We start from the raw sequence: 25564 nt of genomic DNA, 5'->3' as shown, positions 1-25564 counted from the left end.
ACAAAATTAGAGTCTAAAATCATGTACAAACTCTAAAATACACTCTGGAAAAACCCGCATGTCAATCCGAATTTAAACGAATGAGATATACTTGTGTTAATATTTTCACATAATACAAAGTACAAAAACAAATAGCTGAAAAGTTGAAAATTTTCAGTTTTGATATCCCGACTTCGGAGGACAGTAAATCATTGAATGTTAAACCAAAAATGACAAAATTATAGTCTAAACTCATGTACAAACTGTAAACTAGAAGTTGGAAAAAACCACATGTCAATCCGACTTCAAACGAATTACATATACATGCTTTAAAACTTTCACCGAATACAAAAAAACTAAAAAACTAAAAACTTTCAGCTTTGGTATCTCAACTTTTGAGGACTATAAGTCAATGAATATAAAACTAAAAATAAAAAATTTATAGTCTAGAATCATGTACAAACTCTAAACTACATGTTAGAAAAAACCGTATGTCAATTGGAGTTGAAACGAATAAGATATGTATCTTGTAAACATTTCACAAAAAGTGGTTCCGGCCCTAAAAGTGGTTCCGGTTCCAAAAACCGGTTCCGGATTTTAGACCCGGTTTACCCGGACCCAATGGACCCAAACCCGGATTACCCGGAACCCGGATAAAGCCAATTTTTAAACCCGGAACCGGACCCGGTTCTATATATTCCGGTTCTAACGGGTCCGGTTCCGGTTCGGTTCCGGTTCCGGTCCGGTTTTCCGGTTCTAAATCTCATCCCTACTCGTAATCATTTAATAATTCAACCCATCTTCGTTGCCTCATATTCAGCTCTCTCTGATTCAAGATGTGCTGGAGACTCTTGTTGTCACACCCCCAAACCAGAACGGCGGAAACGTTCGGGGGCGGAGGACATCATATTCAGTATCATAACAGTTCATAAAAGGAAAGTACACACCACCATACTTATATAAAGGTTTTAAAAATGTTTACATAATGGTATTCATTACATGTTCAAAAGATAAATACATAAACATCTTTCAAAAGAAGTAATTAATGCCAGCGCGTAAATCCCCAAAAGTTGATTTCCAACCTGCTTAGCGGTTCCCTGGGAATACAAGTTATTTCAAAGAGAAAGTGTCAACAATTAAGTTGGTGAGTTCATAAGTGGTTTAGAAAAATTGAATGCCATTCCAAAATGAGTGTATGTTTTCCAAGAAAACCCCTATTTTCTTATAAAAGTAAGGAATGCATGAGAATATTTGTGTTGTAAAATGCAGCTAGTTGAATCAAGAAAAACCCTTATTTTCCTATTAGTTGTTTGGTTTGTATACAGGAAAATCCCATATTTTCCTAAAGTAATAGTTAGTCTAATGTCCAAGACTAAAACCCGAAAGCAAGCGATATGCTTTAGAAGATTGAAGCATAGATTTATATAATAAAACCTATAAGAAGATTTCAGTTGTTAGATAAAGAATAGCTTTAATAGCTACTCATTCATCAATCAGACGTACTATAATAATTGTATATCCGATGAGTTTTATAACCATACTAAACATAATATGCCTGTAGCGACGTTCTTCAGGAGTCGTAACGTTATGACAAACTGTCACCCCAAAGGACGGACTGTAGCTAACAGTCAGGGCGCGGGATCATGACTTCCCGTATAGATCTATACACAGTTGACACGTTCTCCGAACGGGAGACTCTGGTTATAGACAAGACTTGTAGCGATACCTTTTAGCAAAAGGCAGTATTTGAAGATGTACACGTCTCACGGATTCTCAACTAAGTCTGTATTAAAGTAATAGTTTTATATGCAAAGTTTATCCTTTTTCACAATGCTTGACAAAGCATAAATCATAAGTTCTTAGAATGTATAAAATGGTTTAGCAATGAAGGATACTTTGGAATTTCTAAATACTTTGTATAAATCTAGTGCATGCAAAGTATGACAAGAGTGTTCACATAGTAGTAATGAATCAAAAGTGATTCATTCGATAAAAACAAGTAAAGTGAAACTTTATGAACTACACGATAATAACCGTATGTTTACTTGTAATCCCCCCCCCCTAAAAGAGTATAAAAAGCATTTAAAAACGTATTTAAAGTGTGTTTGTAGGGGTATGAACTCACTTGATAGATTGAAGAAGGTCTGACGAAAACCGAGCAGAACTTTGACTTGAAAAAGCGGATTTTCTCGGGATTCTCGGGAATCTCGGGAGCGTAAAACTTCCTTCGGGGCTTGAGTATTAGAACCGGGGCTTCGGGATATTTATTGCACGGAAAACAAGGCAAAACGCAAGAAAAATGAGAGAAAATGAGCAAGTTTCCCCGGAACCCTCGCATCCCTTTTATAGGGGTTAAGAGGCCTCGGTACGCTGGGCGTACGAGGTTACGCGGGGCGTACTCGTGCGTCATGCGTGACCGAGTCCTCGACCGCCTCGGCTTCAGACGAGACGGGGCATAGCCTCGCATAGGGGCGACGTGGACGAACCGGAGCCTAGTCCTTGAGTACGATGGGCGTACGAGGGTACGCCGGGCGTAACTCGGATGGACCCGGTGACTCACCCTTCGGATAATATCAATTTTTGAATTAAATTTATATATTAATTATTTAGCAAACTTCAAAAATTCATATCTCCTTCATACGAACTCCATTTTCGATGTTCTTTATATCCACGCGTAGGTGAGACTATGCTCTACAACTTTCGTTTAGATTCTGTCGGCAAATTTCGAAATTATTTTTATTATTTATTTTTAAAAGGTCGGGGTAAGAAAAGTTCGTTAATAATTCATAACTTTTTCATACGACGTCAGATTTGGGCGTTCTTTTTATGTATGTTTGCAGTTAAATGATATCTATGACTTCCATTTAGACACCTAAGGTCAAAAAGTATTTTATTGAAACTTCGTGTTTTTACGTATATCCGTATTGCCGGTTTTTGTCGGAAAACTTAGAATGGTCATAACTTCTTCGTTATAACTCGGATTTTAGTGTTCTTTATATGTTTGGAAACCTTAAGACGATATCTACTACATAGTGCACTCCAAACAGAGCTTTCGAATATTTCATTTTTCGATGATATTCTTATTACTTTTCAAAGAGGTTACAAGACTCAATTTTTAATGACCTGAAATAACGGGTTGTTACACTTGTGATCCGTGAAGATGGTGCACTTCGTACCATAGAGGTAATGCCTCCAAATCTTCTGAGCGAAGACCACTGCTCCCAATTCCAGATCGTGGGTTGTATAATTCACTTCGTGTGTCTTTAGTTGGCGGGATGCGTAAGCTATCACTTTTCCACGTTGCATGAGAACGCAACCTAAACCCTGATTTGACGCGTCACAGTAGACCATGAAATCTTCCGTTCCCTCTGGTAGAGATAGTACCGAGGCACTGCAGAGCACTTGCTTTAGGGTTCAGAATGCAACTTCTTGTTTGTCCGTCCATTTGAATGGTTCGCCCTTTTGTGTAAGCGAGGTAAGTGGCTTTGCGATCTTAGAGAAGTTCGGAATGAACCTCCTATAGTAGCCTGCTAGGCCTAAGAATTGGCGAATTTCGGTGGGTGTCGTCGGAACTGCCCATCCTTCAACGGCTTTGACCTTAGAAGGATCCACATGAATTCCTTCCCGAATAACAACATGACCTAGGAAGTTCACGCTACGGAGCCATAACTCACACTTGGAGAGTTTTGCGTATAGCTTTTCCGTTCGCAGGGTTTCCAGGATTTGTCGAAGATGTTGGCCATGCTCTTCTTCGCTTCGGGAATAGACTAGAATGTCGTCAATGAAGACGATAACAAAGTTTTCGAGGAATGGTCGACATATTCGGTTCATCAGGTCCATAAATGCGGCAGGGGCATTTGTTAGACCGAAGGGCATTACGACAAATTCATAATGTGTGTAACGAGTTCGGAAAGCGGTTTTGGGAATGTCCTCTTCCCGGACCTTAAGCTGATGGTACCCGGACCGTAGATCTATCTTAGAGAAGTAACTAGCTCCTTGGAGCTGGTCAAATAGATCGTCGATTCACAGGAGTGGATAGCGATTTTTGACAGTGAGTTTGTTTAGCTCTCTGTAATCGATGCACATCCTAAAAGATCCGTCCTTCTTTTTGACAAAAAGGACCGGAGCTCCCCATGGCGAGTAGCTAGGTCGGATGAATCCTTTGCCCAAGAGTTCGCTGAGTTGGCTGGACAATTCCTGCATCTCAACAGGAGCTAGTCGGTAAGGCGATTTAGCAAGCGGAGTTACTCCTGGAACAAGATCAATTCGAAATTCAACTTGTCTCTCTAGGGGTACTCCAGGAAGATCTTCAGGAAATACGTCTGGGAATTCACGTGCTACTGGAATGTCTTGAATGCTAACCTCTTCCTTGTTTTTATCCACTATATGAGCCAGGAACGTCAAGTTGTTCTTTCGTAGATGCTTCTGTGCCTGGACGCACGAGATGAGGCGAAGGTTCGTGCTAGGTTTGTCTCCGTAAATAACTAGGGTTTCGTGATTGGGAAGGTGAAGGTGAATGGCCTTCTCGTGACACATAATTTCAGCATGGTGGGGGCTTAACCAGTCCATGCTAATAATCACATCGAAACTCCTAATGGAAACAGGCATCAAGTCTATTTGAAAGACGTGTTGATTCAGGGTTAGGGTACATCCGATGTAGATTTCCCCAGTGGATTCGGTTTTCCCATTGGCCATTTCCACCGTAAAGGTTTGATGGAGCTTCTGGGGTTGTTGTTTTAACAAATGTTTAAACTTATTGCTCTCAAAACTTCGCTCCGCTCCAGTGTCAAATAGGATGCATGCATAAGTGTGGTTTAGGGAAAATGTACCGATAACAACAGCGGGATCCTGAATCGCCTCCCCCTGAGCCATGGTCAGCACCCTTCCTGTTCCTCCATTTCCGGGATTGTTGTTGTTAGGGCAATTTCGACGGAAATGCCCAGTCCTTCCACATCCATAGCAGGTGTGGCTAGGTCCTGCATTGTTGCCGCCAGTGTTGGTGATGTTGTTGTTGCGGTTATTGTTGTTGTTGCTTCCATGTTGTTGATTCTGAGGAGGGTAAGTCCTACAGTACCTTGTCGTGTGCCCCTTCCAATTGCAACTGGTGCACTGCATCTCCCTGCATTCTCCATTGTGATGGAAACCGCACTTGTTGCACTTGGGAAGATTACCGGAATAAGGTCTAGGAGCACTTGGAGCAGCTGAGGCTGGAGCATGTGGTGAGGACGGAACTTAAGCGGTTGCAACATTAACTGCCACTGTTTGCTGCTTCTTGGATGACTCGGAGCCTTGACGTCCCTTCCTCTTGTTGTTCTTCCCTTTCCTGCTATCATTTTCCTTCTTAACTTCAATCCCTACTGGCTTCTCACCCTTCTTGTTGTTGTGGTCATACAACTTCTTGGCCAATCTCTGGGCACTGTCGAAAGTTTCGGGATTTGCAGCTATCACGTTTCCTTGAATCGGGGAGGTTAGTCCCCAGATAAATCGCTCGATCTTCTTTCCTTCTGAGGTGATCATGCCAGGACATAACAGAGACAGTTCGCTAAACCTTGATATGTAGGCATCTATATCGGCGTTCCGGACAGTGAGATTCCACAGCTCTTGTTCCATTTTCTGAATTTCACCACGAGGACAGTATTCGGCCATCAGCATTTCTTTCATCTCGCCAATGGCATGGAATTGGCTACGGGGAGTGTCATGGCTTCCATGTGTCCGTTCTACCAAGTGAGCGCTTGGTCAACGAAAGTGCATGTTGCAAACTTCACCTTCATCTCTTCAGGACAATCACATATCTCGAATACTGATTCCACCTTCTCGATCCATCGTTTCAGGGTGATCATCCCTCCAGTGCCGTTAAAGGTTCGTGGGTTGGCGTTGGTGAAGTCTTTGTAAGAACATGTTTTGGTGGGTCCTTGATTCATCCCGTTGTTTGAACTTCCGGCCCCTTGTCCGTTGACTCCTCCATTGTTCCCTTGGTGGATTTGTGCCATTGCTGCGGTGATCGCAGCAGATACAGCTGCCTAGAATGCAGCTGTGTCGACTTCGGGTGGAGTTGGTCCAGGGTTTCCGTGAGGGGGTCGTTGAGGCATCTTTCTGTCATAGAACAGAAAGATGTTGAGTGTATGTGGTTTTTGTGAGGTTGTGACCCCATAGACTAGGTGCGTGGCACAAACTTAAGTACTTCTACAATTTAGCATACAATCATGGATACGTAACACATAGCAGATTATAACGTCATAATAAAACATGTAAAATCTTTCATTACTATTACCCGTACTTTGATACATGAAAATTTTGCTCGGAAGAGCATACATAAGCGGTACTAGTTCGACAGCATAACGACTCTATTAGTAGTGTAGTCACTTAAACATAGAGTCGGGGTACATAGCATAGATCCTAATGGCCTAGTAAGATAAGTCTATCCCTAGTCGCGGTGAGATGTGCCCGGGGGTGGTGCTGAGGAAGTGGATTCTCCCTGAAGACGAGCCACCTGTCCTTCTGCGTCCTGGAGTCGAGACTCCCACGTCACCTACCTCATATGGAACTCTCGAAGAACGTCCCGTGTCTCCTGCTCTGCACGCTCGACCCTAGTCCACAGATGGCGTACCTGGTCGGCGGTGCTCTGAGCTAGGTCGTCGGTGTTCCGTAACCGTTTCACCATGACCGGAAGGGCTCGATCGGCCGGTCCTCCGTCCCTCAGGTCAAAGAACTCGCGTGACATGCCAAACGGGGGTCGCTGTCCCTGTTGTCTGCTCCACCTCCAAAGATCAATACCCCATGGGGGTGTAGGACCAGTGGGGCCCACCCGGTAAGCGGGCACCCTAATCGGGTAAGGGGGGTTGATGACTTCGGACTCTGCGTCCGAATCACCCCCTTCACTGTCGTCGGGTTCCTCCTCAAAGTTTCCTTCATCTTCTTCCTCCTCTTGTTCTTCTTCTGGTTCGGCAGGCTCGCCCTCGACTCCTGCCTCCGGTTCCCCGTCAGATTCCTCCTCGGGGCCTTCCTCAGGCTCTTCTTAAGGCTCTTCATCTAACCATCCGTTATTTCCCTGGTTAGGGAAGTAAGGATCTCCGGGGTGATGGAAACCAGCCATGCTGTCTGCGAGAGTGTGTAAATATGCTAACATTATCCCTAGGATGCTACAACTATTGTACAGACTAAACGGATGTTCTCTTTTTGGTGATAAAGGGGTATGTTTTTAGGTTCCCTAGCTATCACGATCTCCTGAGAACGTGTGATAGTTATACCTTGGAGGGAATGTAGTTGATCAGGCTACATCCATTCCTTGATATGACTAGAACAACTCTAGTTTAACCGAGATACTAGCATTATCTTGTTTGGTTCGGTATTATGTTCTTGTTCCTAATGCAAGCAAGTGTGTTTTATTGTTATGTTCAGAGTTATGTTAGTCCCTCTTTAGGTTTATAGTTGCATATCAACCTGTCACACCCCTGAACCAGACGGCGGAAACGTCCGAGGGCTATTGTGACTTAATTGAATACCATCACAATGATTATACATGAATCATAACATCACTCATCACCATGCATTGAAATATTACAACTGATATTGTTTACATTCAGTACATTGTTTTAAACATTACAATTCCATAACATAAACCGTTTGATAATTAATCTAAACAAAACACCATGACATAACTTGATACATATTCTTCTGTTTACATGTTACCTGAGAATACAAGTTATTTTGAAAACGTCAACATATGAAATGTTGGTGAGTTCATAAGTAATGTTATGGAAAAATGATTTTTCGTGAAGTTGAAACACCCAGAAAATCCGATATTTTCTGAAAAGAGTATTTGTTTATAAAAAGTGTGAAGATCTGTAAATATGTTTGTCGATTTTGAAAACATGTATAATTGTTGAGCTATGTATACGTCACGCAGGTGAGAATGTTGAACTTTCCGGGAAAACCCGATGTTTTCCCAATACGCAAATTACATGACTTGTTTACTGTTATACCGATACGACGAATGTTCTTGATTACCCAGGTGACATTGGATTACTTAAAGTTTGTGAGTTGTTACAATCACGCATTATTGAAAATGACTAGTTTATAACTACAAATTACGAACGATCCTTGAGGCGTCGTCCATACTACTCACGTAATCCAACCACCCTGACTTCTCTTGTTTAACGTCACGAATCTGATTACTCGAGTTCTCGTAAGCCCAACAACCGATGAGAAAGGAGGGTAAGAAGCCTCCTTTATTTCCACAAGTTATTCAAGGCTATCGGGAATGCGAAAGGCACTTGGCCTGACTCGCATTTGACTTCTCGACTTTGCTAGCAGTACTAATGGACCATTAGGGCCCAACAGCACAATAGAGCTATTGAAAGTCCTTTTACATGGAATTAGGTCATAGAAGACCCAATAACATGTAAGCGTGTTCCCTTCGGGCCTAAAGATCATGTTATTGGGCTAGCAAGGCCCAACAAGCACGATTTGAAACTTTCGAGCCCAAAGATTGAATATTGACTCCTCGTAGATTTCGCGTGTTTATTGAAGTACTATTGTTTATTGAATTTTGATTTGTTATTGATTCGAGACCGAATTAATTCGTTTGGTAAGGATATTGGTGTTGAAAGTGTATTTGTTATTACGTTTCGTCGGTAATCGCGAATCTCGTATTTGTCTTAATGAATTAATTCGTTTAAAAGTAAGATTTTTACTTTTTCACAACCTTTCTTTTATAAAAAAAATAGCACTTTTAGTCCTTTATATAAAAGAAGTTCATTTTAGTCCTTAAAACATTATTTTGACACTTTTGTATCATAAACTTATAGAAAAGACATTTTTAGCCCAAATTTATTTTTGTAACAACTTTCGTCCTTCCAGAATAATGTTTTCTCGGTTGAAACCCTAAATTTTGCAACTTTGACAGTTTTGGCCCAAAGTAGAAAACTTTTACATTTTTTTATCCTTTTTGAATTCGAAAAGCATTTTTGACCATTGGAATAGTTTTGTTTCACTTCAAATTCCCTGTTTTACAGAAATTTGCACTTCCAGCCCCTCAAATTTAGAAATTTCGCACTTTGAAGCTTATTGGGCCGAAAAGCCCAAATTTAGCCCATTAACTTAAAAATTTACATTTTAAGTCCCTCAAAAATGTTGTTGTTCAAAAAATTATTTTAAAAACTGTTTGGACCCTTTTTATCCTCCAGAATTTATAATTTGTCGGTTTGGACCCCAAGTTTTGTATTTTTGACAATTTAAGCCCTAAAATGGGTTTTATGTTCAAGTATGTACATCCTAACCATATAGACTATTTTTCTTGACTTGATTAGTGTAAAATAGTTTAAGTTATGTTTATTTCCTTCTCCATGTTTTAGATCTCAATTTTACATAATTGTTGAATAGCATATTCATCACAAACACAAGATATCACACACATACATGCATCAAATCACACATAGCATACATTTACACATAGATCTACACATTTACTTATATCCTCCCCCATAAAAACTCATGAAAACCGAAAAGAAGGGGGTATGAAACTCACCTTGGGTGTGGTTTCGGTTTTGGAAGGAAAAGATGAGAAGAATTCGATCCTAGCAACCTTTCTTGGAAGATCTCGAACTTGGATGCTTCTAAGGTGCTAGATCATAAGTTTGAATGAATTAAGAGATGATTTTTGAATGAAATGAAATAGCTAGCTTATGGATCTAAGCAATATCTTACCTTAGATGATGATTTTTATGGAAGAAATCCCTTGAACACCTCTTAGATCTCGAAAATATTGAGGAGAAATGAGAGAGTTTCTTGAGAGAATTCTGAGTGAAATGTGTGTGTGTGTGCTTGGATTCGGCCGAGAGCAAGAGAGAGAGGAGAGAAGAGAGTGCTTGCATGGGAATATGGGAAATGCATGGATGTATGGGTTATTTTTGCATAGAAATCCTTTAGGCAATTGTGAGGTGGCATAAGAAAAGTCAACTCCTCTTTTCCTTTGGGCTTGGGCCGAGAATGGAGAGAGAAGAGAGAGTTTTTGGGCCTTAAAGGCTTAAGCCCAATTTCATAGTTATGTTGAGTGATTTTTGGTCCTAATAAATATAAGTGTGATTTTTATGACCTATTAGGGCTAAATTAGGTTAATTATGGCCCAATATGGTTCATTTAAATAATTTATTTCATTCTAGGCCCAATATGGCCCAAAATATTGAAATAATTGAGAGTGGGTCCAATTAGAGCCCATTAAGAGTTCTAAGCCCAAGGTGATCAAATTGGAAGCTTATTGGTCCATTAGGCCCATTAAGGAAGTCCTAGTCCAAAATGGACTTAAACAAGAACTTCTAGGGTTTCCAATTGCTTATTGACCACTTGAAATGCTTGCATGCTGTGTTTGATTGAAATTTTGTTGTCATAGAGTATGCATCGTACATGCTTTCATGTTTTTGATTCATAATTGACATAAGTGTTGTAGTTACTAGGCATCAAAAATTTCTAGTTGTGACACTAAGGACGATGGGGGCTCTCTTTTAGGGTTTCACTCACTGATATGGAGGCTGAGAAATGAGCCTTAGCACCCTTTAAATAGTGCACAAGATGGATTAGGGTTTTTGCATCTGGGTCGGGTACGCCTGGCGTAACTCTGGGTACGCCCAACGTACCTTGGCGACACCGCGTTCATTTTAAGCGCATGAGTACGCGCAGCATACCCCTCTGGTACGCCCAGCGTACTCACTTGCTAAAAAAAAAAACTTCACTCAAGTGCTAAACATGACCAATCCAAAAAGAACAAGGATGAAAGAAATGTACATGAATCTCGGGGTGTTACAACTCGTCGAGTTGGGGTCCTTCAACTCGTCAAGTAGGTTCCATAAACCACACGGTCATATCCGTCTCTACACGATGAGTTGGGGCAGCCAACTCATCGAGTAGGTCTCTAATAATGAATATAAAACTTTATATTTGGGAGTCGGGGTGTTATAACCTTAGTAAATCGAGTTCAAACTTCAAGTCACTAAAGGGCAATTTACACTTTTATCCAATTCATAAATTTTATAATCTGTGTAATTATATTAGAAACTAAGTGTTTTTTTCATCAAATCACAAAAAATAGACAAAAGAAAGTACCTTATCTTGACATTCAATACACAAGATGTATCTTCTATGGCTCGGTCGTTGAAGTGTCATGAAGGCGAACTTCCTTTATATTATCTTGGTATGCCGGTGGGTGGGAAGTCTTCTAATGTATCGAATTGGGTTCCTCTTATTGACAAGTTCCAAAAAAAAAATTCAATGTGGAAAGCGAGAACTCTTTCCATAGGTGGGAGACTAACCTTGATAAGGTCTATTCTTGGTAGCCTTGAAACATTTCTCTTTTCGCCCTTTAAAGTCCCTAAAAAGGTAATTTCAAAGCACGAAAATATATGTAACGGGTTCCTTTGGGGTACTTCCTCGGATCAAAAGAAGATCATTTGGACTGTGTGGCAGAAAACCATGAACTTCAAAGCTTTGGAAGCTTACGAGCGTGTAACCTTGCTCTTATCATGAAGTGGTGGTGGCGCTATAAAGATGATACAGAAGGAATTTGGAAAAACGTTATTACTTGCATTTATGGGGATCATGGGGGGCTAGGAGTGACGATACCAATGGGTAAAAGGAATACAGTTTGGGGCAAAATAAGCAACATGTGTAAGGATTTGGAGCCTTTCAATATTGATCTTAATACACTTTTCTATAGAAGTAATGATTATGGGGGTAATTCCAATGGTAGTAAGTGGTGTTGGAGTCTTGATGCTAGTGGCAATTTCACTATTTCACTGTATCTTCCCTTAGGAAAGAAATTGACAAAAGCTTCTTGGAGTCTACCGATACGCCTACAATTTGGACTAACATTGTTCCACAGAAAATCAACATTTTCATATGGCATGCTAGACTTGGTAGACTGTCGACGAGAGCTACCGATAACATTCATTTGTTTGCAAGCATCTTTTTTTACTTAAATAATTGTAATTCTATAGCAACAATATAGTGTTTGTTAATCTTGTACAAACATAGCTTGATTTTGGTTTCTAATAAGGTCTTTTTGCAGCACCTATCATATTTAACTACAAACATATGCAAGCAATAAGTGTGCATCTTGATCTACCAAACCTGTTTATTATATAAAACCACAGTATCTCTTTTTGTACTTTTGCAAGAACTAACTGCTAGTTTACAACGAAAAGTCAAAAAACAAAAGAAAGTTGTTGAAAAGAAACTTAGTTTATTTATGAACATGCTTTAATTTACTTGATTAGGATGCATCTAATGGGAGATCCTTCTGCTCCTAGTAACCTTAAGGGTAAGCAGTGGACATTATATAATCCCGCTTCCACATCTTCAAGTTTCAAACCTTCAACAAGAATGATTTCCTGAAACCACACAAAGTAGCAGTGTTCAATTTTGTTAAAGGGTATTTTAGACATTTAACAAATAAATTAAACACCTTCTGGAAGTATGTTTTGCAAGAGGGAGAATATGTCTTACCCTGCTCTTTAAGAAAACAAGATGTGCAGGAATGAGATCATCATATGCAGCAACCGACAAGTAATCAATACCTACAAAATTTTAAAAAAAAAAATTAAAAAAAAATACCAATACTTTTTTTAGCAAGCAATAGATGACAAACACACTTGTTCTCACAAATCAGGGGTATATTTGTAAAAATCCACACTGGATGAGAGAGTGTTTTACCAACAAGTTTGATGTCAGTGTTGTCTTTCAACCACTGGGCTCCATCCTTCATAAATCCAACATAGCTTGTGTCAAATCTTGTTTGGGACATTAACCGTCTGAAATGGATAACCCAAAAAATAATAACATTAATGAAACAAACGAAGGATTAATTAAAGTAAGCTTACACAATTAGTGCTATTACTTGTTCATATTTCATCTTATTACCAATCAGACACAAATATATTGTTTAAGATTAAAAAGAAGGATCCAAATAGTGTAGACAATTGTCATTGACAATAATCTACACACATTTATTTAGAAAAGACTTGATCATAGTAAATCTTTAAATAGTGTAAACAATTTTTTTTAGGATAATCCCTGTAGATGATTTCTTTCCTATGATTTGTATTATTTATATAGTTGTTCAATATCTATTATTAAGACATTTTAGAACTATTTTTTCATGGTATCAAAGCCATAACCATAGTCACATACTCACATAGCTTGTGGATCGCTCCGGTATGGGCATGTAGTTCACTAGGGTGGACGTATTTAACTGCGGTCAATTCTGTTTCGGCTCCATAGGTTGATCACCAATCTATTCTATCCATTATCACGACACCTGTTTGTGTTGCCACAATGGAATAGATCCCTTTTCATATGGAATGTTACGAATTGCTCTTGTAGTAGTTATTCTTCTCCTTCATTTTTGGCAATTCTACGGAAGACTTGCATAACACCAAACACAAACTCTTTGTCTAGATTTGGTGTTTTTTTTTTTTTTTAAATACCACCGGGTGTTAATTTTTTAAGATACAGTTTATCATAAAATCTTAGGGTTAATGCAAACCCAAAACAATGAAACAGGATTGTCATTTACTCCCACATAGCTACAACTATTATCTCAACTTGCGGGTAATAGTTGTAATATGTATTTTCTTTTATAATGTCCTTAATTTCACTAAAATGTTATCTATTCTTTCATAAATTTCACAAATTTAGGACCTTTATCATCATAATACTTATTAGTAGAAAAAATAAGTTTAGTAATTGCCAGAACATTTTCAGCATCTTTGCAAAATTTATAATTTTTATTTGTATCGACAACTTTTGACCCAATAAATCTTGGGTTTTTGTCCTCATTTTTAACACATTCCATCTAACAACTAAGGACAATAGTTGTGGTAAGAGCCTCCCTACAATCCATAATTCTTTTTAACAAAATATAATGTGATCTAAAATTGCAAGTCGGGTTTTCAGCACTTTCAACAACTCTAATTTTGAATTTTCTCGAAAGATTGATAAGGCATGGGTGTGGTTAAGATAGTAACTAACAACTACCTTACCTCTCTTATACGTATACCTAAAATTAATTTGCTTTGAAAATTAAATTTTAAGTGTGAACTCAACAAGGGGACCCAAAATATGTTTATATACCTTTTCGATCTCTCGTCTGACCACTTTGTAATTAGTCGCATTATTTGTTACCACTTGCAACACGTTACTTGGTCTAACGATCTCTATATCTCTAAGTAGAAATTTAGAAATCTCTCCTCCCGTTTTTTCGACTCATGGAAATCATCCGAATACATAAACCTCACATGACGATAATTCACGATAATAACATTGACATTGGCATATGCTTAACATTAGATTACCCATCGGAGATGATTGAAACTCCTGGTGTGCACCAAGTATCTTTAACCGACGTTAGATCCTTCCCAACATTCCTTAACACACTCATCAAGCCATACCATTCTAGTTTTTTCACTCGATGGAGGTTTGTATCCATCTGATGCTTTCTTGATGGCGTTAACCATTTCAAGAAATTTTGGGTTGCGTAATACATTAAAAGGAATCCCGTTTGCACACAACCCTCGAATGAACTTCATGTCCACCACGGTACTCTCTAAATCCCAAAAGATTCTTCAATGTGTTTTTTCAGGATGAAATTTTGGGAAGTAACAAATTTTTTAAAGACTTCGAAACTCTACCATTTTCTGTTTTTTTACCTTATTGAAAAGGCTTTCATATTTCTCTCGATCTCAGCAAAAAATAGATATCTTTTAATCTCAGGTTTTTTATCACTGGACGCCCAAAAAATTTGACATAAATTATGGTATAAGAACTAGTGTGCTTGTCTTTACAGTGATTGCAAATCCATTGCTTTGCACCTCCTACATTTTTACTGTTACCAGAACCAACAAAAGTTGCTTCTTCTAACATTACTTTACTTGGATCCTTCTCATCAGTAGATCTTTCCTTATCTTTCACTTCTAGTTGATCTACTTTGGTCCTCATCAGCAAGTCACTAAATCCTTCTATCTCATTTTCTTTTGCAATACTAGTATTCTTCCCAAATACCATGTTCAGTCAAATGAAAAAAGAAACAAAAGCAACAGTGGATTCTTGAATTTGGCGACAGGGAAGGAGAAGAGTAGAAGATGATAACATATCGAGTATTATATATATAGGAGTCAAAACATTCTTAGAATGAGAAATTGAACCATCAAATTGATAAGTCGCTACAATGAATTAGAAGTTTAAAAAGAATTGCGCCTTTCTAAGGGTTGATACAATAAAGTGTATATCTAAAGAGTCTTGAATTAAAGTCATTTTGAAATCATCATACCAATTCGAGAAACTAAAGTCAAAATCACGATTGAGAACTGTTTAATTATCGAACCAGAGGCGCACTAAATACCGATTGGGAACAATAATTAAATAGTCCAACTTTGCTTAGAGATCGAGTGAAATATAAAAGCCTTTTGAATAAGGTAAAAGAAATGAAAAATGGTGGAGTTTCAAAGTCTTTAAAGAATTCTCTAATTTCCAAAAATGCATCTTCAAAGAAACGCAAAGAATCGTATTGAAGAATCTTTTGAAATATTGGATAGAAGCGTGGTGGATATGAAGATCATAATAGGATCATGTGCAAATGGGATTCCTTTCAATGTGTTACGCAACATACAATTTCTTGAAATGGTTAACGCCATCAAGAAAGCACCGGATGGATACAAACCTCCACCGAGTGAAAAAGCTAGAACGATGTTGCTTAATGAGTGTGTTAAGAATGTTGAGATGGATCCAACTCCGGTTAAGATCCTTGGTACACACAAGGTGATTCAATCGTCTCCGATGAGTGGTCTAATGTTAAACATATGCAACTTATCAATGTTATGGTCGTGAATTCTCGTGGTGTGAGGTTTATGTATTTTGATGGTTTTTCAAGAGTCGAAAAAACAGGAGTAGGGATTTCTAAATTTCTACTTGGAGTTAGTAAGACCGTTGGACCAAATAATGTGTTTTAAGTGATATCGGATAATAACGCTAACTGCAAAGTGGTCGAACGAGAGATCAAGAAGGTATACAAACATATCTTCTGGTATCCTTGTTGCGTTCACACTTTAAATTTGATTTTCAAAAACTTGGCAAATGAATTTTACTGGTTAGTAACACATAGAAGAGGGATAAGGTAAGTATTAACTACTTTCTTAACCACACTCGCACCTTATAATCTTTCGAGAAAATTCAAAATTAGAGTTGTTGAAGGTGGCAAAACCTGATTTTCATTACATTATATTTTGTTAAAAAGAATTATGGATCGTAGGGAGGCTTTGCCACAACTATTTTCCTTTGTTCTAGAAGGGAATGGGTTAAAGATGAGGATAGAAAAACAAGAATTATTGGGTTAAAAGTTGTTGATAAAATTAAAGATGATGAATTTTGGGAAGATGTTGAAAATGTTTTGGCAATTACCAAACCTATTTTTCTACTAATCAACTTTTGTAATGGTAAAGGTCTTAAAAAGGGTGAGATTTATGAAAGAATGGATAACATGTTCGGTGAAATACTGAAATTAAAGGTAATATGAAAAAAATACATATTATAGCTATTGCCACAAGTTGAGATATATAGTTGTAGCTAGGTGGGACAAAATGACAATCCCACTTCATTGTTTAGGATTTGCATCAACCCCAAGATTTTATTATACACTATATCTTGAAATATTAACACCCGGTAGTATTTCAAGAAAAAGCATCAAATTTAGACAAAAAAAGTTGTGTTTGATGTTATGGAAGTTGTGTAGAACTGCCGGAAATGAAGAAGAGGAATAATTGTTACAAGAGCAATTTGTAACATTCCATATGAAAAAAAAAATGATCTATTCCATTGTGGTAACACAAACAAATCAATGTCATGACAATGGATGGAATAAACTGGTGGTGAATAAACTGGTGGTCAACCTATTGAGACGAAACACCGAAATTAGCCGAAGAAGCAAAGAAGGTACTTTAACATCGATTAGTAGCTCTTTGGCATTCATTATGTCAATAGAAATCGATTAAATTGCAAAAGAGCCGACAAATTGAATTTCATTCAAGTCCAATATCGTAAAATGACCCACAAAAAGTGGGACATGAATCCCAAAAGCACATACATAAAAGGCTGAAGTTCGTGACTAGAAGGAATGGTTTGGGAGAATTTAGATAAAGAAGACTTGGAGAATGGGAAAGGAAAAAGACAATGGTAAGATTGAAGTGTACGATTTCTGTTTTTAAACTTCCTGGATTTGTTTCGGTTTTTTACATGTAATGTTTCTGTTTTTTTTAAACGGGAATCTGGTCTTTTACATAACTGTTACTGTTCCAATTCTGGTTTTTTCTTTTTTTTTTTTTTTTTTTTGATATAGAATATTGTATTTTATAATTACTAGTTGTGTTCAAGTTTATGAACTGATGCGTACTGGTCTATGAGAAACTGAATTAGTGATTGACCTAATGAATTATAGGCCTATTGAAAAAATAATGAGTAACTATATTAGTAATATGGACCTAATCTAATTGATGTGTGTGTGTGTGTGTGAGAGAGAGAGAGAGAGAGAGAGAGAGAGAGAGATAGAGAGATTTAATTATGTTAGATGTGCACTCCTTGCTATATTTTATTCTTAAAATCTAGAAAGAAATATGGAAAAGTGAGGCAATGATGAATGACAAATAGTAATTGACTCAATGAATTTCATGCAATAGGAACATGAAGAAATTGAATTTGCATCTCCTACAACATACTAGCACATTGCATAGAAGTACTGTGCTATATAATTAACATTTTATTTTAAGTAAATTACAAAAATGGTCCCAGTGGTTTATGAGTTTTTGGATATAGTCCAATTGTTAAAGTCAAAACGTCAAAGTTGGGGATTGAAAGTATAACAAAACTTCATTTTAGGGACCATAAGTTAAATATCAAACCATTGGAACATATCCAAAGGAAACTTATAAACCATAGGGACTATTTTTGTAATTTACTATCATATTTATTTCCTTCTTTTTCCAGGTGTGGCCAACAGGGATTAATCTATGATGCTATTAGATCAAAATAACAGGAAATTATAGAAAGTATAACAAGCATCATGTGATTGTTGATTCTTGTTAAAACTAAAAGAGTGAAAAGAAGTTACCTATCAGTGTTTAATGTTCTAAAAAGCACCCGCCTTACTCCTTTGGGAATGTTCAAAGCCTCCATAACTTCAGCTGAAATATAAGTTAACAAGTCATCATAACAACTCCTATGGAGATTAGAAAACATATTTTACTTGAAGCAAATTTACATATGGAAGCAATAATTGAATGTTACCTGTTATGTTCTTGTCCCTTGGAACATCAACTAATAATGCTGGACCTATGAAGAAGAAAAAAAATGGAACATCAGCCCACAATGAAGAATAAATAGCATTGTGAGAAAAACAAGATACAACCAATAAAGCTGAAAGTAAAAGGCCAAGGGTAAGTAGGTAAATATGTCTCTAATACCATTGAGTACTTCTAAGTCAAGACTATCGATATCAAACCCTGCTTGATAATAATTTTCATAAAAATGTCCAGGTGCATCTACATGAGTTCCAGAATGAGCAGGTAGCTTTATGATGGAGAAATTATAATCTGATCCATTTTTCATGCTTTGAAAGAGTGTAAGATACTCCCCAATTCCTTCATCAGATACCCCCGAGAGTGTTCCAGATGTAACCCTATGGGTAATATCGTAAATTCTCCCACTTCCATATACTTCCCTTCTTGGAGGAATCAACTCTTCTTCACTATATGGAGATGGGTAGGCGTTTTCTTGTGGGAAAGATGACACATAAGGTATAATAAGCATGAGAAAAATCAATTTAGGGTTCATCTTTCTTGATAATCTCTTCGAAGGATCTTTTGGAAGAAGTTAGATAAGTGGTTGTGGTGGAAAAGCATCACCTTTCATTTTCATGCTTCGATCTTTTATGAGCACATTAAAGTTGTCCCCTCACTAAAAGTCACAAAAGTCCAAGAAAATACATGACATGTTGCTAATATGATGACACGTTGTATACTATTTTAATAAATGATGATTAAACTATTCTTGTTAGGTGACACTGTTTTGAGGAAAGACACATGGTGAAGGTTCAATTTTTGAGATCGAATCAAATCTTTTACAAATTCAAGAAATTTATGCAGATGAAAGAAGTTCAAGAAAATCAAAGAGGAAATTCTTTTTAATTGAAGTAAATGTTGTTTTCTGGATGTTGAAAGCCTACCAAATAAATCCCTTACTTTATTTATCCCAAAACAACAATACTTTCACTTCTTCCGTCAGAATTATTACTCTTTTGAATGTAGAAATGAAACAGATTTTTGTCATGAATCTGGAAATTCTTTCTGTCGTCCTTTTAAAAAGATAGTATTTTTATTTTTTAACAAGGTTCAAAGTTTCATTAAGGCATTAAATCAAACAGCTTACACTCAATTAAAAAATCTTTGCTCATTGAAACTCACCATTGAGAACATGAAGGTCAAGCGTGTCAACATCGAAACCGGCATCAAAATAGTGATCATAAACGTGTCCTGGGGCATCCACGTGGGTCCCAGTGTGTGTGGGGATTTTCATCTCGGAATTGTTGGCGAGTGAGCCGTTCTTCATACTCGCCGGAAGCCGGAGGAACTCTCCAAGGCCGTCGTCCGATCCCCATGAAGGCATGTCAGGGTGGTAACGGTGACTAATGTCGATGATACGACCCTCATCGTAGACTTCTCTGCGGATAGGGGACAGTCTGCTGCCGCCGTCGTCTAGGTCGCAGGATGTCATCGCGGCGGTATATGGGGATGGGTATGCATCGTCGACGACAGAAGAGAAGGCGAAAGGAGAGAGTGTAATGAGTGCCGTGAGAAGTATTGTGGCTGCCGCATTCGGTAGAACCATCGGATCAAAGCTCAAGCAGCAACAATGGCGAAGTGTGTGTGTGAGAGAGAGAGAGGGGGGTCATCAACGCCACATCCGTGCCTACTATTAAACAATTGCATAGAAACCCTTCAAATATAATATAAATAAATATAAACCCATGTACCTTTCCATTACATAAGTCTACCCCATATTAGTTATTTATTTATTTTAAGAGTGGATTGTGTTATAAGACTATCCAACCCAATCAAATCTAATTTTTCAATAAAAAATTAATTTTTTTCTCTTCTACCTATACAACCTAATCCAATCTAATTTTTTACACTCGTTACCAATCCAAACTTATTTTTCCTTAAAAAATATAATTTATTTTTATTTTTATTTTACTAAAAACTACTAGAACTATTAAAATTAAATATTTTATTTTGAAATAAACAGATTATTTATTTTAAGCATGAAACTACAAAAAATATATATAAAAAAAACTAGATAAAAAATTATTTAACATTCATGAAACATACTTAATAAAATAGATCAAACAAGTTACAAATATGGAAGATGCAAACTACTTAATTATTCTTCAGTGTTAAATTTTTTCCATATATGCTCAATCAAATCATCTTTTAGAGCGTTATGAACATCTCTATTGAGAACTTGTGTCCTGTTGGTCATATAACTAGATAGATTTTCAATTCCTTGAGTAGAGTATTCAAATGATTGTTCGTCTTCTATTGTTATAAATTCGGATATATCATAATAATGAAGTTATGTGTGTCGTTCATCCTCAACTATCATATTATGAATGATGATACATGCAATCATAATTTTACCCATCATATCTTTGTCCCACACAAGACAAGGGCGATGAAGAAATGCAAAACGAGCTTGTAAAACTCCAAATGCTCGTTCAACATCTTTTCTAGCAGCCTCTTGATGCTCAGCGAACAACTTGTGTTTTCGAAGTTATGGAGAACTTATTGACTTGACAAAGCAGCCCATGAAGGATATATGTCATCGGTGAGATAATAAGTCATATGATTTTGTCAATCATTCATAGTGTAACTCACCTATGGTGCTCGACCTGCCAAGACATTATCAAAAAGAGGAGATCTTTGGAGGACGTTAATGTCGTTGCATGAACCCGATGTTCTGAAGAATGCATGCCATATCCATAAGTCATATGATGCAATAGCTTCCAAAATTATTGTCTTACCGCTTCTACCTACATATTGTCCAGCCCAACCGTGGGACAATTTTTCCATTCCTAGTGCATGCAGTCAATACTGCCTACAATACCTAGAAATCCACGTTCTTCTCCAACATAGAGCAGTTGTGGCAAATCATCTTGATTGGGGTGTCTAAGATACTCTTCACGAAAGCATGAAATAACACCTTCCATAATTTTACAAGAGCATCTCTTGTTACAATCTCACTCATTCTCAAATATTCATCATGTGCATCTGCTGATGTCTCATACGCCAACACCCGCATAGCTCCGGTACATTTTTGTAATGGTGAAAGACCTTGTCTGCCTGTGGCAACACGTCTTTGTTGAAAATATCGGTCATTGGCTATATTCAATAAAAGCATATAATATATACTACAAATACATTAAAAGCATGAGATACAAATACATAATAAAATATCTTACAAATACATTAAAAGCATGAGATACAAATACATACTAAAATATCTTACAAATACATTAAAAGCATACTGAAAATAAAATTTACACTAAACTGTAATTAGTTTCCATAAAACTTAAACATTAGAAAATGTTTCATGTTTTCTTCTTCAGGTGACAATTGCTCCTTTTGTAGGAGTGTGTTCAAATGCAAACTTTGCATCTTTATTAGCTCCTTTTCATCCGTTTTTTGCTCCCTTTGTGATCCAAGTCGAGTCTTTTTTTCATTACTTCTACTTCACTATCTCTACTAAGCCTCATTGCACGAAGTTCTGCAACAACTTCATTAGAAGACTTTCCTTTTTTTTTCTTTTAGCCACATCTCTACTTGTTGGACGTTTAATTGTTGAACCACCAATATTTGCCCCTTCTGTGTTGGATTGGACACAATAGTCTCCTTCTTCAGTAGACTTTGATCTTTTAGTTCTACCACCACTTTCTTCATCATCCACTTCATATTTAGGATGTGATCGTGTTGCATCATGATCTAGCTATAGATCCCATTTTTGATCCTTACACATAACCTCATTAAAAACAATCGTGTCATTGAACTTCCTTCCACTTGTCTCATATAACTTATGAGCTTCATTCTCAACATCTTTCATACTCATTCCACTTCTTCTTTTTCTATATGCTTCTCGTTAAACACCAACCTATTTTCCAGCACTTTCGTTAAGTCGTTTATAACGACCTTTCATTTGAGCTATGTTCCTATTACCAAGCTTTCCTAGGTTTTCTGCTTGATTTGCATCATATAGCTCCTTCACTTGTGCCCATATTGACGTTTTCTTTTGGTTTTTTCCACGACGCTTATCTTCACTAACGATGTAATATGCTGACATTAAAGCGATATCTTCATCAGCATCCCATTTATCGCCTCTTGGTTTTTCCGGTATTTTGTGAGGTTTGAATATTTTCAGTGATAGGAACTTGATTAAGATTTGTGAAAAATTGAGAGCTTTCATAACCTTGAAAGTTTTGATAATCTTGAGAATCGTCAAGATTTAAAACAAAATTTGGATCCATGGTATCAAAGAAATAAAAAGGTTTATAAATGAAGAGTTAAGATGAGATATGAACTATACCAATATTATACTCTATTTATAGAGAAAAAAAAATCATGAATTTTAGTATTTTTTTAATTATTTTATTAAGATAATGTTGGATTTTCAAGGATAATAACTCTTATCTAAAAATCTAAAAAAATATACAATTAGTCTTTGATTGTTAAACACATGGCAAGAAAGTTTGGTGAACTTTTGGTGAAATTGGATTGTCCATGTGGCCTAGGCTGTACATATACATTTAATTTTCTTTTTTTTTTTAATTAAAAAGTGCCGATCCGCTCGTCACTTTGCATCGATGGGGGTAGTCTAAGTACCCCTCTTAACCAATTTTACCCCCTAACATCAATCTAATCAATCATTTACTTTTGATTTGACATCATTTTTTCTTTCCTTTTTTGTTTTTTGTTTTTTTTTTTTGTTTTTTTCCCTTTTTTTGTTTTTTCTTTTCTTTTCTTTTATATTTTAATCTTCTTATTATATGTATGTATATATATATATATATATAGAGAGAGAGAGAGAGAGAAAGAGAGAGAGAGAGAGAGTGTGTAAAGAAGGACAATCCTTAGGAACAGTAAAATTCCTAAAGGTTTTGGTAAAAGTGGTCCTCTATTTATGTGAGTGTGTTCACTTACGTCTATTTTTTTGGTTTGTCTTTGCAGTGGGTCTTTTTATGTCAATATCTATATTTTTAGTGGCCACGTGTTGTTTTACCTTGCTTCACCGCTTTCTTGCCCAATCATATTCGGATTACTATTCTTCTTCACCGTTTTTGTTACCATACAGTACCATAAACCCACCGCCTTCATCTCGATCCTTCTTCAACCCTCTGTGTGTGAGTGTTTCTCTCTGGAAGCAATTCAACACCGCCAACACCACCGTCTTTATGAAGCACCACCAGGCGCTCCTTAATTTTTTCACTGCTTCTGCTATTCATCATTTTCTCTTTAACTCACCATTTTCTTCCTTTGATGGGTTCTGATTTTGATGGTTCCTTATCGATATTGAGGCGATGATGAGTTTTATTTTTGAAAGGATTTTGTATTATCGATCATCAGGTGAAATTGATGGCCGTATTTTGGCAGGGTAGCTCGGAAGGCATTCCAGTCGGATATTGCAACCGGTGTTTGCCGCCATACCGGTGTTCACCCTTTTTTTCTAAGCCTCCTCCGGTTGAAATTCAGGGTCGTGTTTTTGATTTAGGATTTCAAAAGTCGGGTTTTGTTTTTATGATGGTTGGAGTGAAGGTTATTTTTTGTGATGGTCTTTCTAACCCAATCGATAGAAACTTGGTGGCAACTACGTCGTTGCTCCACCTTCTTCCTAACGGTCGTTCATGAAGTTAAGCAATTCTTCAAATGACTTGTTTCTTCTTTACTCACTCAATCAACGATGGTAGTTTTGGTGTTGTGTAAACCTTTGGTTTCTCTCGATTCTGCTATAATGGTGTGGTTATGTGTTTTAACTGATTCTTCCTGATGTTCTCCTGCAATTGCCATCTGCCTTCCTTCGCTTTCTCCACCCGCTTCCAATTTGGGTGTTATTATACCAATTCCTTTTTTTCCTTTCTTTTTCTTTCCAATTTATTGTTGAGTTTTCTACGCATCAAATACACTCTAAAACTAGGCAGCGGAAAAATCGAAACAACGATATACGTAAGTGTACATGCATTCTATGGATCTATGGCTTCATGCTAATTACATCAGCCCTAGAAAACTAAAACATAAGTAAGAAAACATACCTCTTATGTAGCCCTTGATCTCCATGCTTGAGATCTTGAACCTCCATGAAGTTACTTGGATGAAAGGACCCAAACCAGAATCCCTCTAATGGTATCACACCCAATGACACCAAAGAGTGGAATAAAAATAACTAGGAGAATGGTCAATTTCACAAACCTAAAGGGGATAGAAATTGTCCCTAAGAGGGGGAGGAAGAAGGGTTAGCAAATACTTCATGCCAAGCTGAAAGGAGAAATGAAATCCTTAAGGCCCTATTTATAGCCTTGGATGCCTCCTAGGGTTTAGTACTCCTTCCCATGTGGGATGGGAGCATAACCATGAAATTTCACTCCTTTCCCATGTAGGATGGAGTGATTTTCATCCAACCCTAATTCCATAAGGTTCTGGAACATTCCTGATTAACCAACTATCGATTAATGAACATTCAACCCTTTAATTAATTAAACTGTTAATTCCCAAAATATATTTCCAGTTAGTTTCTAATTAATTATTAACCATAATAATTAATAAACTAATTTCTCTTTTATTTATTCTACTCAATTTGGGTCTTGAGGGCAACCCAAAAGGACCCTGCTATTATTAGAAATATTACCAATAGTTAATGACCTTGGACACTATTCCAACAGTCTCTCACTTGGACAAGTCATCAACTATACGAGGACTAATATTTCTCCAATAATCAACAGAGAGTTAGGCGTCCAATGCAACTACCGAGCTCTTGATCTAATCAAGATTCAACCCTTAGATAAGTGATCAACTATCCCTTCATTCTATGATATTTGTATGAATTCGAGACATGGATAATGGTCAATCTCAAGAATTCAAGATTATGTTTCCCGATATAGATTTGTGACAACTACATCTGACTACTAAATTGAACACATCAATTCCAGTCAGGGCTCGGCCAAGCACTTTAGATGTGAGCACCAAATCATCGAGGGGCCCATAGATATCGCTTCTCCTATTAAGGCAGAAGGAACGAATAAACTTTTACTACATAGTTTTTGTCTATTTCATCATATCATACATGGACATACCCTTTATAACTACCACTTACGGTTAGCGTTGGAGTAGTCTAATGCAAAACAGAATTATAGAGAAAAACTCCACATGTATCTAGGTTTGAAGAATAGAAGATATTATCGTCTTAGAATTACACGTGACTGAATCCATGAAGTAATCTCTAAGTGTGGGTT

General features: G+C 37.2%; 1 protein-coding gene across 2 annotated transcripts; it reads right to left on the bottom strand.

Annotated features, from left to right (window-relative positions):
- Nucleotides 1-12091: 12091 nt before the first annotated feature.
- On the bottom strand, nucleotides 12092-20013 carry LOC111908104 (cyclase-like protein 2). Of its 2 annotated transcripts, none has more exons than XM_023903949.2 (6): nucleotides 19476-20013; nucleotides 18301-18345; nucleotides 18125-18197; nucleotides 12682-12779; nucleotides 12475-12545; nucleotides 12092-12359 (listed from the first exon to the last, which is right to left on the bottom strand). In XM_023903949.2, the coding sequence occupies exons 1-6, from the start codon at nucleotides 19897-19899 to the stop codon at nucleotides 12234-12236; spliced, it is 837 nt and encodes a 278-aa protein (XP_023759717.1). In that variant the 5' UTR covers nucleotides 19900-20013; the 3' UTR covers nucleotides 12092-12233. The 2 variants fall into 2 exon arrangements, with proteins under 2 accessions (XP_023759717.1, XP_023759718.1); XM_023903950.3 differs by lacking the exon at nucleotides 19476-20013 and adding an exon at nucleotides 18477-19194.
- Nucleotides 20014-25564: the final 5551 nt, after the last annotated feature.

The sequence above is a fragment of the Lactuca sativa genome, chromosome 5 (genome assembly GCF_002870075.4).
Source record: "Lactuca sativa cultivar Salinas chromosome 5, Lsat_Salinas_v11, whole genome shotgun sequence".
Taxonomy (NCBI): Eukaryota; Viridiplantae; Streptophyta; class Magnoliopsida; order Asterales; family Asteraceae; genus Lactuca; species Lactuca sativa.
The sequence above is the reverse complement of the archived record's forward strand: the minus strand, read 5'-3'. Positions and strand labels throughout refer to the sequence as shown.